Source organism: Eschrichtius robustus, chromosome 1, assembly GCF_028021215.1.
Source record: "Eschrichtius robustus isolate mEscRob2 chromosome 1, mEscRob2.pri, whole genome shotgun sequence".
Lineage (NCBI taxonomy): Eukaryota > Metazoa > Chordata > Mammalia > Artiodactyla > Eschrichtiidae > Eschrichtius > Eschrichtius robustus.
In genome coordinates this window covers 123,387,431-123,402,946 of record NC_090824.1, presented here as the reverse complement: position 1 = coordinate 123,402,946, position 15,516 = coordinate 123,387,431, and the positions used below count along the sequence as shown (strand labels likewise).

At 33.9% G+C, this 15,516-nt stretch overlaps 1 protein-coding gene across 2 annotated transcripts in view; it reads left to right on the top strand.

Annotated features, from left to right (window-relative positions):
- VPS13C (vacuolar protein sorting 13 homolog C) overlaps positions 1-14,852 on the top strand; it is a 182,085-nt gene extending 167,233 nt beyond the window's left edge. For both annotated transcript variants that reach the window (XM_068552869.1, XM_068552859.1), the window contains exons 77-83: positions 158-203; positions 1,795-1,918; positions 2,439-2,553; positions 7,350-7,438; positions 11,119-11,242; positions 12,574-12,657; positions 12,970-14,852. In XM_068552869.1, coding sequence (XP_068408970.1) covers positions 158-203; positions 1,795-1,918; positions 2,439-2,553; positions 7,350-7,438; positions 11,119-11,242; positions 12,574-12,657; positions 12,970-13,071 — 684 coding nt within the window. In that variant the 3' untranslated portion in view covers positions 13,072-14,852. The remainder of the gene's footprint in view (positions 1-157; positions 204-1,794; positions 1,919-2,438; positions 2,554-7,349; positions 7,439-11,118; positions 11,243-12,573; positions 12,658-12,969) is intronic.
- Positions 14,853-15,516: the final 664 nt, after the last annotated feature.

Genomic DNA, 15,516 nt, shown 5'->3' with positions numbered 1-15,516 from the left:
TTTAAAAATCACAGTGCTCACTTATATGTGCATGTTGTTCTCTGTCAAGTCCTCATTTAAAAAAAGTTATTTCTAGTATGTCTGTAGAGACCTCTAGTGGTTGGTTTAAAATTAAGCACCTTCCTTTCGGGCTTGACTTGATTGGTTTCTCTCTCAGGGAGTCGTTGGTGGAGTGACTGGAATAATAACAAAGCCAGTGGAAGGTAGGTTGAGAACGTTTCCTTCCTGTACAGAGTCTGAGGAGTTGATACATGGTAAATTGTTGTTTAATGAGCGTAACTTTCCTCAGGATGTGAAGAGGTTAAGTAGTAGACTGTGTCTCAGACTTTGGATGCTATTTTTAACAGGGCCATAGTTAGACTAGAGTCCCTTGGGCCATCAATAGCTGTTGACTCTTTTTTTTTATCCTATTAAAAAAAAAGCATATTACTTTATTCAGTACAGTCCCTATCAAAATCCCAGTTAGGTTTTTTGCAGAAATTGACAAGCTGATTCTAAAATTTATATAGGAATTCAGGGGAACCCCGAATAGCCAAAACAATCTGGAAGAAAAGAAAGAAGTTGGAGGACTTACACTGTCCAATTTTAAAACTTACTATAAAGTTAAAGTAGCTAAGACAGGTGGTGCTGGCGTACAGGTACACATATAGATCAATGGAATAGAATTCAGATTCCAGAAATACATCCTTACTTTTATGGTAGATTGATTTTTGACAGGGGTGCCAAGATAATTCCATAGAGAAAGAATAGCCTTTTCAACAAATGGTGCTGGGACAACTGAGTATAAACATAGAGTTTATATATGCGATCCCACTCTTAGGTATATACCCAAGGGAATTGAAAAGCTATGTTCGCTTTAAAAACTTGTATATAAATGTTTATAGAAGCATTATTCATAATAGCCAGAATGTAATAACAACCCAAATGTCCATCATCTAATGCATGGATAAACAAAATGTGGTATATCCTTACAAATAACTTATTATGCAGTTATAAAAAGAAATCAAGTATTGATATAAGTACAAGATGGATGAACCTTGAAAGCATGATTCTAAGTGAAAAAAGCCAGTCACAAAAGACCACATATTGTATGATTCCATTTGTAGGAAATGACCAGAATAGACAAATCCATACAGATAGAAAGTAGGTTAGTGGTTGCCTAGGTCTGCAGGGTAGGGAGGAAGGAGGTAAATTGCATAGGATTGAGAAGAGGGTTTAGGGGGAAATGATGGGGGATGATTGCTAATAGGCATGGGGTTTCTTTTTGAGATAATAACAGATTTTGTAAAATTCATTATGGTGATAGTTGCACAACTCTGAATATACTATAAAAAACATTTAACCTGTATACTTTCATGGGTGAATTATATAGTATTTGAATTATATTTTAATAAAGTTCTTATATTTTTTTAAGAAGTGCACTGCTTGAAAAATCTCCTGATTGTTGGCCAAAAAAAACCACAATATTTTCTGGTCAGTTCTTAGATCTTCCAGTCATAGGTACTGACTAGACTCCTGGATCAGTAGTTGTAAAATTTGACTGTGACTTGGGGTTACCTTGGGGGCTTAAAGCACAGATGACTGGCTGGGGGTGGAGGCTAATAATTTGCATTTTTAACACACTTTGAAAACTGCTGTTGTATCACATGTTAGGATTAAATTCAACTTCTTTAGAAAGTCAAATTCTAGGAACTTCCTGGGTAAAACAGTTCAGTATTTGACTTAGGCTTTTGTTGAGTTCAAAGTTGCTTATTTTAAAGTCTCTTTTCTTTCATTGTCTTTGGTTTTATGAAGGTGCCAAAAAGGAAGGAGCTGCTGGATTCTTTAAAGGAATTGGAAAAGGGCTTGTGGGTGCGGTGGCTCGTCCAACTGGTGGAATAATAGATATGGCCAGCAGCACCTTCCAAGGAATTCAGAGGTAATTAAGTGCACACTGTGTGCAAGCTATGTGTCTGTGTGCTAATTATTGCTAGGAATACATAAGTAGGTTAAATACTCTGCTTGTGCGTGAGGACCTTAAAGTCTAATTGAAAGCTCTGACAGGTTCCCAAGGTAGAGTGCCCCCAGAAAGGAATAAGAAGAGATTTTTTTTATAGCCAGTTTCTCTTTTATTCAACAGGTGTTTATTGGTCCCTACTATATGCCAGGCAGTGTGCTAGACACCACAGATACAACGAGTGGATGGCCTACTCCCTGCCTTTATTATTTTGACATTTTCTTTTCTTTAAGAAAAGGTGGGGGATCTTGGAGTCAAACCTACTTCGTTTTAATACTTGCCACATTATTTTGGGCAAGTTATTTAAAATTACTCTGTGTTTATCAAATATTAATATACTGTGTTATGTAGTACAGTGTTTAATCAACACATATATATTTGTATTAGTTTGAAAGTTTCTCACATGTTTTCTTATATGTACTTACTCTGCTGCCTTACACAGGGTGGCAGAATCAACTGAGGAAGTGACCAGGCTCCGTTCCCCTCGCCTGATCCATGAGGACGGCATCATTCGCCCTTATGACAGACAGGAATCTGAGGGCTATGATTTATTTGAGGTATAAATTCTATTCTTCATGGTCATGAGTGAAATTTAATTTTAAAGATTTCTAGGATCAGGATTTCATGGGTGGTTCCTAAAGTTGCTGATTCATGAACTTCTTTAAAGATGACACAGGGAGCAATGGTAGGGTAGAATTTGATTATTTATTTGTTTTATTATATTAGCATAATGTATTAAATGGGAGTAACTCATCATTTTTTTTTCTGCACAGGATCAAAGCTTTTTAGTGCAGAAAGGATAATCTTAAAAGAAGTCATAGGCTTTATTACTATTTGTATGTTAGCTCCTTTAGTTTACGTTGTTAACTTTGGTCTCCTGCTTTGTAGCTAATTATTGGAATTTCACTGCTTCCTTTTCTCCCAACCAAATTAATTTATTTGGACTATATTGTAAATCTAGATTTATTCAGGTAAACAGAAGCTGGAGGAGAGAAAAAAAGATTATTATGTACAATTTAATCTTTTTAAACCTTAAAAACTTTTTTAAGGATTTTTTTGGCTTTTATTTTAGTTTTAATTTTACTGTATTTAAATAATACACACATATGTAAATTGCTATTCTCCCATGGCTAGCTTTCCTCCAAAATAAAATTAGTCATATTTTCCTACTTTGACTTTAAAATAAAATGACTCTTCATTTTTCTTAGACTTTGACTTTTATAGTATGTGATTATATTTTATCTTTCTGCATGCTTCTAACTTTATTTTCTTTCTTTTTCTGCCTACACAGCAAGAACTGGAAATACAGGACTAAATGTTTTCTATACTGCTACTTGATTTCATCCTTAAAAATCAAAACCAACTGTGGTATTAATTGACTGTCCTGGTTTATTTAGAGTGAGAGTCCATTAAAATGAAGTTTTCTTTACATTTCTCACCTCTATCTGAACTTTTTATTGTAGTGGCTTGACTACAGATAAAAATTGTGATATTCCTGGTAATACTGTACAGGAATAAGAGGTCAATATAAAAGATGAAAGGATATAGGAAATCAACTCTCTTTTACATTTGGTTGGAGGAACACTTTATTGAACTCACAAGTGGATACTTTTACTATCATTTTTAGAATTTCATCTTTTCTTACGGTATTCATGTGCATTTCTGGTAAAGTTGGGAAAAAGAACAATTCTTATGTTCAGTCTATTATGCGTTCTTTATGTATGTGAGTCCTGCTGATAGAGTTACATAACTATTATATGTTTCACAAATCACCTAAATTTACTCAAGTTGCAGAACTATTGACTGGGGCATATATTTTAAGAAATGAAGTATCAGTTGCTCTGGGTCTGTCCTTAGACCTCAAATAAGAGTTGGCACATGAATTTTGAGAATATGTTTCCTTAATCTCTTTTTCTTTTTTTAACTCCTTGGTACTCTTGCTAGATAAGTGGCAATCATTTTCTAATTATGTTATATATATTCCTAGCCTTTTGTATTTATACCTTTTAAAAATTGTCTCCTTATTGGTTATGCTTATTTGACAATTATTAGTTTTAATTAATGTAAATAGAAGTTGAACATGTATTTAAGCAGCTTACTTATGTGGCTTTTGGACTTATAGATGTCTTTATTTTTAAAAACCAACCACTTTTGCTTTTAAATCCTGCGAGAGGATTCATTATCCTAATGAGAACAAAAAAAATTATAAACTATCATTTTGAAATTAGTGGCCCCATAGTTAATTTCAATATAAGTTATATTTTGTTTTTTCTTTTTTATAAATGATAGAAATGTTTGATTTAGCAGTGTCTTATCTAGCAACTTTCATGCTTCCTCCCAAAAGTGAAAGTATAAACTTAGGTTTAATGTGTTGTAACATGTAAAGAGAATGAAGCCATTAACATACAACTGTTCAGTTGGATTATATATTTTTTAAACGATAGTTATCAAAAGAATAAATTGAATCCTTCATATTTAAAACAAGGACTCTTTAAAGAAGAAAGAATGACCTTCAAAGACTAGCCTAAAACTATAGCTGACAGACTTTTCTTGTGCCTGAATAATTGAGGGTTGGCAAAAATGTTGCCTCACGTACAGTTTCTGTGAGAATCAAGCACAGTAACTAATTCAAGATTCTGTCTTAAATCATCACTAATAATTATTCTTCCTTCCTAGGTAAAAGTAATGATTTTTAATTTTCCTGGATATATTACAATTTTAATGAGACTTCTGGAAGATCTTATAACTTGTTAAAATTTTTTTCTTTATTGTTTACTTTTTGATTGTTTAGCTCTTTATGTTATTCTTTTCCTCATGATTTCCCTTTTTACAACTGCATGTCAGTAAGCACAAAACTTCAAGAAACTTTATTATTTTAGCTAAATATAGTCATCTTATCTGATTTAGTAGTTTTTGTTAAGATATGAGAACTGGAAGAAATAGAATGATTGTACATTAAGAACAGAACTTGGTAACTTTTTTCCATGGGTAGCAAGGGTAGGCATGGATAATTAAGAAATTTAGGCTGTTTCATCCCTTGCCCATTTTGCTGTGATCAGTTAGTTGGGTACAAAGTATTTGATAATCTAGACTGTGTTGGATATACAGAAGAAAGGAGACTTCTGTCCTTAAGGGACCTAGTATAACAAAATGTGTAAATATTAAAGAGCATTTGAGCATAAAATTATGTCCTCCTAGTGCTTATTGTAATGTGGGTACATTCTAAATAATTTATTTGGGAATCTTTTGATTTACCCCATTTTCTTTTTCTCCTGAGTATTGCTCTGTATTCTTTAATTTAATACTGAGCTTTGAAAGTTACTGAATTATATACTATGTTTTCATAGGATATACTCTTCTACTTATCCTCTGTTCTCCTAGGATAATTATCATGACACACACACACATACATATATATTTATATATATATATATATATGGCCAGTTTTTATTTAATATTCATCTTGATTCACATAGTTATGATTATATAATATTTAAAATGGTGTTCCTTGCTTTTTTGTTTTAATTATATTTTTTCATGTTCTTAGAAATGCTTCATTCTTAATTCTTGCATTGCTGTCTGTCGAGGTAAATTTACCTCGTATATTTGACCATTCCCAGTTCTTGACATTAAAGTTGTTTCTGTTATTTTACTAACAGTAAGAATGCTGTGATAAACATCATTAAACGTAATGCTTTTTCATATCTTGTATTATTTCCTTAGAATTTACTTGAAAAAAATTGAATGGTTTTGCTAAATATTATAAATTCTTCAAGTTGCATTTTGGGAAGGGAGAGTAAATATTTTATAAGCTAATCTGCCACAAAGACTGAATCTCAGAGTGTAGTGGGTTTTAGAAGTGCTGGAAACCAGGTTTCTATAATGTATTATGGTGATAAATATACTTTAAAAGCTTCAGTTTTTTTAAAGTGCAAAACCTGATAACTAATGAAAATGCATACAAGGTGGAAAGTGGGTAGTATTTCTTGTACATTTCATCTCAAATCTAAATATTTTAACATATTTAAATTTCAAAGCTGAAAATAAAAGCACTAAATTGTTATATTCATTTCCCATATTCTCTTTAAAGGAATTAAGGTATAAATGTTAAAAGATTTTAGCTAATTCACACAGGGAAGATGTGAAACAAGTGACTATTAAACTCCACTTCTCTCTGAGACTCATTCCGAGGTTGAGACCCCATTCTCTGGGGATTCATCTTCCTGTTCATGGCTTCTTGTAATTGTCAAGGAATGACTGGGAACCAAGGATCTTTAAAAAAACTATGTATTTTAGTATTGAAATAATAACAAGTGTGCTTTCTCTGCTTGTGATTATTATTATTGATTATATTCTCCTTTTGATAATATTGATGTTGTAGTCTTGGTTATAAAACGTTAATATCTTATAAGTATGTTTATGTTTTATATTTTCATATATATTATCTCATCTGATTTTTAATTATTATATATAATATCAATAATATTTCATTAGCATTAATTATAAAAATAACTTTTTTAATTTTAATGTGTGTTGACTAAAGTCACAATAATTTTGAGATAGTTAAAAAATAAATGTATTTTAATGTGCTACTATTTATACTTGAATTATTTTATGCTTGTAATTGTCTTTAGTAATAAATTGTGCCGGCTATTTGAAATCTTAGAAATTCTTCATGTTTGTGTTAAGATTGTCATTAAATTTTCTTTTCTGCCAGGAATATAATTCAATACACGCTTGTACTTCTCATGCATGTTTAATGTATAAGACCAAATATTCAAAAATATTAAATGTCAGTTATCTTGGAATTTTATTATGTGTATATCTACCTCTCTGTAAATCAGTGGTTCGTAACCTTTGAGAAGGATCACAGACCCCTTTTAAAAATCTGATGAAAAGTATGAACTGTCCTCTGAAAAAAGTTCAGAAATACATTTTCAAAATTTTATGTTCTTTTATGGTAGTTCATAGACCTCCCAAAGTCCTTCCATGGACCCCAGGGTAAAGACCCCTGTAATGTTAATGTCCAGCTTTAGTATAGGTTCATATTAATGAAAATGTCTGATTATTTCTGGTAAATATTCAAAAGCTTCTGAGTTATGCAACAAGATGTATTTTATTAGAAGATCACTTAGTAAGTGTTTAATACTTATTTGTCTTTTAAGGCACAGTGAAAGTTAATTTACACTATGAATATTTTTCTAGCTTCGCGTGCCAATCTATAGAATTGTGCTTTTGGTTTTAATAATTTTTTCCTAACTGGCACTGTTATTATGATTAGCTAATATAGAGTATTGGAAGTACTATTTAGATGCATGTACAACCCAAATCTTGAGTCTTCTTTTCTTTTCAGAATCATATCAAAAAGTTAGAAGGAGAGACTTACCGATACCACTGTGTTATTCTGGGAAGGAAGAAGACAAGCCTTATGGTTACAAATAGGTATTGACTTCAAGTGACATTTTTTAAAATGCTAACTATATAGATTATAAGAATTTTGGAGATTAAAATGGCAGAGGATTTAGATAACTATGCTTCAGCTGCAAAATGTTCATTGTCATACAGTCATGGAAATACAGATCTGGATAGGTCCTTCGAGATCATCTATTCTGACCCTCTCATTTTGGAGATGCTGAAACTGAGACTTAGCATGGTTTAGGGGCTTAACCAAGTTATACAACTTCTGAGAGACGGAGTCTAGAATAGACTTTATAAGTGCAGTAGTGATACCTTTATATGTGAATTATAAATCCAGTTATGGAGGGTGAATTCATGAATCACTTTTTCTCACTAGGTTTTATTTTGGATGATTAGCGTACCTTTTAAAAGGATGGTATTATTTCTTTGTGTTCCAGTTTTTTCTAAGTATTTTGGGAGTGGTAGATAATTTTTCCCAGTAAAAGAGCTTGGACTAAACTACTAAGTTTATTTTCCTGAGATTTACCTTACATCACTTATTCTAATTATAGGTTAATAATTTTCAAAACATTCTAAGTTATGTATTTTGTAGGACTAAGGCAAAGCACTTACAGTAGGTAACATCTGCATTAGATTCCTTACTATTGCACTTAAATATATTTAGGTGGCAAGGAGAGAAAGGAAAGCATTAGGATTCAGGCTTAAACCTACAAGCTGTTTCTAAGAGAGAGTTAACTAGTCTTCTGATTTGCCCATTAATTAAGAAGTAAAATACTCACAAAACAATCTAAAAAGTAGTTTTTATGGTTTTTATACTTTTTATGTAATTCAGCACTAAGCAGTGGAAATCAGTGGGGTTTTTTGTTTTTTTGTGTGGTTTTTTTTTTGGTAATATGTAATACTTCAGTATTTGTTTGATTTAGGCATTTGGTAGGAATATTAATGTGTACATTATACATCTGTTTTTCTTCAAATAAATTGAAAAATCATAGTAATTTGAAATCTAATCCCTTATAGAGCTTTTCAGGAGGCAATTAGAAAAATAATATTCCTGACCAGTGCAATGACAGTCTCCCTTAGATATGAGTGGATAGCCTTAAGGGACCAGGGTTGGGTGACTGAATATGGAAGAGAAGGGAATACAAGATGAGTGTGCTGGGTTTTGGCTTGAGTACCATTTACAGTAGTTTGAGGGAGAAGATGATGATTTTGTTTCTGTTTTGAGCTTAATGAGTTTGACATAGCTTTGAGATATCAAAGTAGAGGTGCCTCAGTAGTCAAGGAGACATATAGATACAGGTATAAGTGTAGATAATTGGAGTTTGGGTAAAGATCTGGAGTTGAGATCTAAGAAACCATCCTGAGAGAATATGTTAAACAGAAGAAGACCAAGATTTGCACTCTGGCAAACATGGTGCAGGAGGAAGAAAGTGAAGGAGATTGAAGGTGGCAGGAGAACAATAATATTGTTCAAGAGCACGATGGTCAAGAGTAGAGTTTTAAGACAATCAGAATGGTGAATTGTGTTTGATGCAGTGATTTGTAATAGTTATCTTTAACTCTTGGCTCTATCATCTGATTCTCTACTAGGCAGGAGGTGGGGGGTGAAGTCCACTTCCTAGAGACTGTTTGGAATGTGTAGGGGTGTTGGAGGTTGTCGAAATGATTAGAGGCCCTGCAGGCGCCTAATAGCCTGGGGCCAAGGATGGTGTACTTCCTACGGTGCACAACACAGTCCTGCAATTTCAGTAGCACCTGTGCTGAAAAATATAGTGCCAGGGGTCTGTATCAGTCCTCACCCCATTGGTCACCAAGTTCATTCAACTCTACCTTATAAACATCTAGAATCTAGCTCTTTCTTCTTCTCACAGCCAAAGTCAAAATTTCCTAAAAGCCTCCCCCACCCCCGACCCCTGCAAAAAAAACCAAAAAAAAATCCTTCAAGATCTGGCGCTAAGCTAATTTTCTCACCTCTGTACATATCCAGTAGTCCAGCTACAGACCTCCACATTCCTCAGATAAATCTTCCCTTTTTTTTTTTTTAGAAATATATTTTAAACATTTTTAAAATTAATTAATTAATTTTATTTATTTGTTTTTGGCTGCATTGGGTCTTCATTGCTGCACGCAGGCTTTCTCTAGTTGTGGCGAGCAGGGGCTACTTTTCATTGCGGTGCACGGGATTCTCATTGCGGTGGCTTCTCTTGTTGTGGAATGCGGACTCTAGGCACACAGGCTCAGTAGTTGTGGCTCACGGGCTCTAGAGTGCAGGCTCAGTAGTTGTGGCGCACAGGCTTAGTTGCTCCGCAGCATGTGGGATCTTCCCAGACCAGGCCTCTAACCCATGTCCTCTGCATTGGCAGGCGGATTCTTAACCACTGTGCCACCAAGGAAGTCCCAAATCTTCCCTTTTTTGTACTCCTATATATGTTAATGCACTGTTTCCTTTGTCTAGAGTATAATTCCCCTTTCCTACCTAGAGAACTTCTTCCTTTCAAGAATCAGCTCTTAACGCTACCTACTTTATCACCACGGTCAGTCCCTCTCTCCCGTGTGCCGAAAGAATTTTGTACACACTCTGCTCTTGTTCTTATCTAACTGTGCTGTAGCATTTATTTGCAGGTTTATTTCCCCTTATAGCCTATGGGTACCTCTCAAGCAGAAACCCTGTCTTCTTTGTTTCTCCAGCACCATAGACATTTGTAGAATAAACAGTTCTACTTTCCTAGTTTTGCTTTCTGTAACAGAAACTTTAGAATCAAGTATAGTTATATCAGTAACAAATCTGAATCACACACTGGGAAATCAATGTGGATGCCCTTTAAGGATTCTGTGAATTTTTTTTAATTGCTGTTGAGTAAAATGGGATGCTCGCTCTGTGATGTAGTACATCAGTATTAAAGTGTTCAAACCTGATATTTATTAGTAGCCCTAACGTGAATCTTTGCTGACATTTGAGGTTTGTGACATTTCTTTCTTGATTAGAAGGCATATGTGATTGACAGTAAAAAGCAATTAATAATTTTCCAAGTAAAACGTTTTCAGGGGCTTCTGCTTTTATGGCTTCCCAGATGAGAGTATAGCCTGTTCCTTATGTGTTTTAAAGAGAATGATTTCAGTTTTCTGGTCAGTTAAAAAAAAAAAAAAGACACTTTTCTGAATTTTGCAAGATTGGCAGAAGGGGAATTTTTTTTTTTTTTTAATTTATTTATGTATTTATTTTTGCTGTGTTGGGTCTTCGTTTCTGTGCTAGGGCTTTCTCTAGTTGCGGCAAGTGGGGGCCACTCTTCATCGCGGTGCGCGGGCCTCTCACTGTCGCGGCCTCTCTTGTTGCGGAGCACAGGCTCCAGACGCGCAGGCTCAGTAATTGTGGCTCACGGGCCCAGTTGCTCCGCGGCATGTGGGATCTTCCCAGACCAGGGCTCGAACCCGTGTCCCCTGCATTGGCAGGCAGATTCTCAACCACTGCGCCACCAGGGAAGCCCAGAAGGGGAATTTTTGAAGGTCTGCTTTGTTACTTGTGCCATGTTTGCTCTTTATTTGACGGTTACCTTTTTTTTTTTTTTAATGTGAAGCATACATTTTTTAGTGTGCCAGGTTATAATGCTTACTGAGCAAGTAATTCCGTCCAGCAGAGTGAAATATTAGAATAATTAACTGTCTTTATCACTACCTGTATGTTTTTGTTTCCTTTTGCAAAATAGGCGAGTGTTGTGTATAAAGGAAGTTGAAATCCTAGGCCATGTGTCCGTAGACTGGCAATATCCATTTGAAGATTTTGTACAGTCTCCTATTGTTGATGGAAATCTGCTCAAAATTTCAGTTGAGGTAAGAAAACATGAATCACATCTTTAGAGCCAGGAATTTGTTAAATGAATGGAAACCAGTGCTTTCTGACTCTGTTTTATAGTTAACTGAATAAAATGTTTGAAGTATTATTATTATTATATGCTGAAAAGTAAGGAAAGATGTAATCTATTTGTGTTCTGTACTTTAGTTTCTGACAGCCCTTGATTGCATTGAGTGAAATAATAAATTTGTTCACTGAAAGAATTAGGTTTCTTTTTGGTAGAATAAAGCGTTATTGAGTAGAAGGGTTTTTTTTTAACTTCATATGGATACTATTTTGCTATAATCTTAGATACTTCTGGAAAGATTCCCCATTTTAGGCTTTTAGGAGATTATTATAAATATTATGTCTAAAACACTCACATTTAATAATATTTGACATTTATAGAAAGCTAATGCATTTTAAGTATGTAATAATGCTTTCATGTCTTTCCTCTACATTTTCTATGGAAAAACTTTTTAATTATATAGCAAGTAATTAGCAAAAATGATACCCCATCTTTTGCTTAGTTCATAGACTCACTTTACTTTGAAATGTATAATTTTTATTATATATGATATAAATTTATTTTCACCCCTTTAAAAAAAACTAGAAATTACTATTCCGAAGATGGTAATTTCTATATTTTTTCCTAAACAGTAATTGTTATCTCTATTCCTGAAACTATCTGAAAAATATTTATCATAAAATTCAATAGTTAGAGATGTAAGTACTATTATCCTTTAATTTACATTTACTTTCTTTTCATAGACGTTTACAAGTAAAAGAAGCTACCGTGAAACCATTCCATTTTGTATTTTAGCCTTACCTCATTGTAGAGTTTCAAAATTTAAATGCCTTGGTATATGAAACATAGTTTTTAGACTAGGAAAGTTGTGTCACTATGCATGTATATTACAGTTTCCTCGGTTATCACTTTTCTTTCACATCAGTGGTGAGAATTGACTCAGTGCATTTTACATTATATAAGAATTTTATCTATCGGCCAAGGAAATGAAGGAAGGGTTTTTTGATACGTCACATGTGATGAGTTATCAAGTGGTATTTCTGTAGGCTATTTATCATTGCCTGCAGAAAGCCATCATTTTATGCAGATAGATAGATACTCATCCAATTTCATAAATTCTAACAACTCACATACGGAACCACTATCCTTGTACCAAAATGATTTATTTCTTATACTGAAATGTGTATTTGGTTAGTCTAGTGATTATAAAATAGAGTTGACATTTAAGCACTCAATTAAAGGTTATGATTTTTTTTCTTCCCTATAATAATTTCTTTTCTGTCATTGTTTGTTTTGAAACAGAAACAAGGTCTGTTCCAAAAAAGAGACAGTGCCAGTCAAGGCTATGTTCAGAAAATTTACCTGCAGGATGTCACCACAGCAGAGGTAAACGATTTATTTTAAAGAATGCCCTCTCAGTGTTTTCACTGCAAGTTGAAATAAAAATGTTATAATTAACAATACTTATTACTTTTCCCAAAAGATCAACTAGTTATAGCTTTGGATGGATATATATGCTTAAAATAATATGTTGTAGGCTTAACAGGGCAGAAGGGTCTTAGCATGACATGTATTAACTGTGTATTCTTGTCTTTGGACCTGTGTGGAGAGCTCATACTCTTGGTTTTGTACCTTTCTCCTCCACCACGTGAGCCTGTACTTGTCTTTACCATTCACGGTAAATATTTTGTTTTACAGAGAGCATGTTGCGCCATTGAGGATGCACGGTCAATGAGATACCAGCAAAAATTGATGAAGCAATCATCACTGAAACTTCTCAGGCCCCAAATACCATCTTAATCACAGATCCCAGGGGGCTGCTCCTGGGAGAAAAACCAATCACAGTCTTGTCTGTAAACTACTCTTCTTCAAGGAAGCCTTTAGTTTTGGAATTTTCTTCTAGAGTAGTTAGTTTTGGATTTTCCATTTTCCCCCCTTAGTTTTGGCTCTTATTTTGTAGCTGTGTGTATGACAGCAGTCCACTTCTACACTGCCACCTGGATGGGTCAGACCCTTAAAGAAATACTACTTTAAACTCAGAGTGAAATTTCCATTAAAATTGTGAAACAAAGGGTAATAAGCTTGTTTTTAATTAAAGTTCTTACTGAAAAATAAGAAAGGAGCTTAGAATGACTAGTGTTCTGTGAGAGCTTTTTTGGACAGGTCTTTGAACAAATGTTGTATATTTTGTTCAATAATTGAACTGATACAACATTTTTGGTAAACCAGGTGATTGACTTAAGAAAAACCACTAAAGGGAGACATGACATGTTTCCTATTTTCTTTTCATGAAAGCATTATTTTCTCCTAATAAAAACATGCTTTGATTTGGCACTGATTTTTCCTCCTTGCACTGTAATATAAAGACAAATGGAAAATCAAACCTTAAAGTATCTATACTCTGTTCTCTAGAAGTTTTGGAAATTATTTACATGCTCTTTCAAGATGAACTTATATGGCATGATTAATGTGCTGATGCATGAAAATATTGCACTTTAAGTTTTTCAAGAGTCAGAAACATGAAAAAAAATGAATATTTTTATATTTCCAGAACTTGTTTTTTATAAGTTGATTTTTTAAGGGCATCATAATTAACGCTTAATTTTAATGGATACGTAGAAATGTATTTTAAATGCTTAGTAGGAATAATGAAAAAGCTCTAGCTGCTTTATATATAAATAAAGTAAGGCATCTAACAACATTGTGGAAAATCATTGGTAGACGTATCCTTTGAGCGAGCAGGCCTGTAGGAATCAGCTCCGTAAACTCTCATTTTTGTTCTTTCTGCATCTCATTTGTGCTGGTCAGAGATGCACTGCCTATTAAAGCTTTTTAAAAAGTGCTCAAAAGTACTTAATTTCCTTGGATGAATCTTTAAATTTGCTCACGGTTTTTAACATGGCATTTACTTCAAATCACTGAGTTAATGATGAAATGAAGTTGTGCACAAACTTGGTTTGCTCTGTTTTTGTTGATATGTGTGGTAATGTTTCTGCTATCCTTATTCATGTTTTTTAAGACTGGCCTTACAACTTTAAAAAATTTTCCTAGTTATAAATTTACTGTAGACTCCAAAAACAAAGGGTATAATAACTAATGCCCTAAATATTTGGTATGTTATGGCGTTCTTTGCCTTTTCAACATCACTTTTTTTTTCTGTCAAGGAAAGTATTATATTCAAAACTTCTAGCTTTAAGCAGAATTTCTGTTAATTGCAGTTTATTCAAGTGTATTAATATTTTGTGTCTTTTAAAACTGACTTAATCAGGAATTTGAGGTATCTGATTATATTTTTCATATGAATCACAGCTATTGACAATATCCTCAATATTTAAGTAATTATATTGTACTGATGGCATGTACAAAACATTGAACTAAGAAAAATTGGTTTATAGAAACCCATAAATTCATCATCTCAGTTGGCTCAGAAATAAACTTCCAAATATTTGTACCATTTTCATTTGATTTAATCCCCTGGGACAGAAGTAATTCATTAGTAAAGTGCAGTAATGTCTATTGTGTTTTTTAAAATGCTTTGAGAGTCAACTGCTTGCATATGAGAGAAATAAAACATTTGGTGTATTGTTTACAGGTGTGAAAACTTTGTGGGTTTATGTTACATACTCAATAATACCTGCTTTTACTTTTTGTGAGAAGTTAGATTAATAGCTACGGAGAGCTTTTTTAAAAGAATTTTATTGAAGTATAGTTGATTTACAACGTTGTGTTAATTTCTGCTGTACATCAAAGTGACTCTGTTATACATATATACGCATGTATGTGTATATATATATATATTCTTTTTCGTATTCTTTTCCACGATGGTTTGTCCCAGGATATTGAATTTAGTTCCCAAGAGCTTTAAAAGATGCTAGGCAGGGGCTTCCCTGGTGGCGCAGTGGTTAAGAATTCTCCTGCCAATGCAGGGGACACTGGTTCAATCCCTGGTCCAGGAAGATCCCACATGCCGCAGAGCAACTAAGCCTGTGCGCCACAACTACTGAGCCTGCGTTCTAGAGCCCGCGAGCCACAACTACTGAGCCCGCGTGCCACAACTAATGAAGCCTGTGCACCTAGAGCCCGTGCTCTGCAACAAGAGAAGCCACCACAATGAGAAGCCTGTGCACGATAGTGAAGAGTAGCCCCTGCTCATGCACAACTAGAGAAAGCCTGTGCACAGCAATGAAGACCCAACGCAGCCAAAAATAAATTAAAAAAAAAAAAGATGCTAGGCAGGAAAGGTTT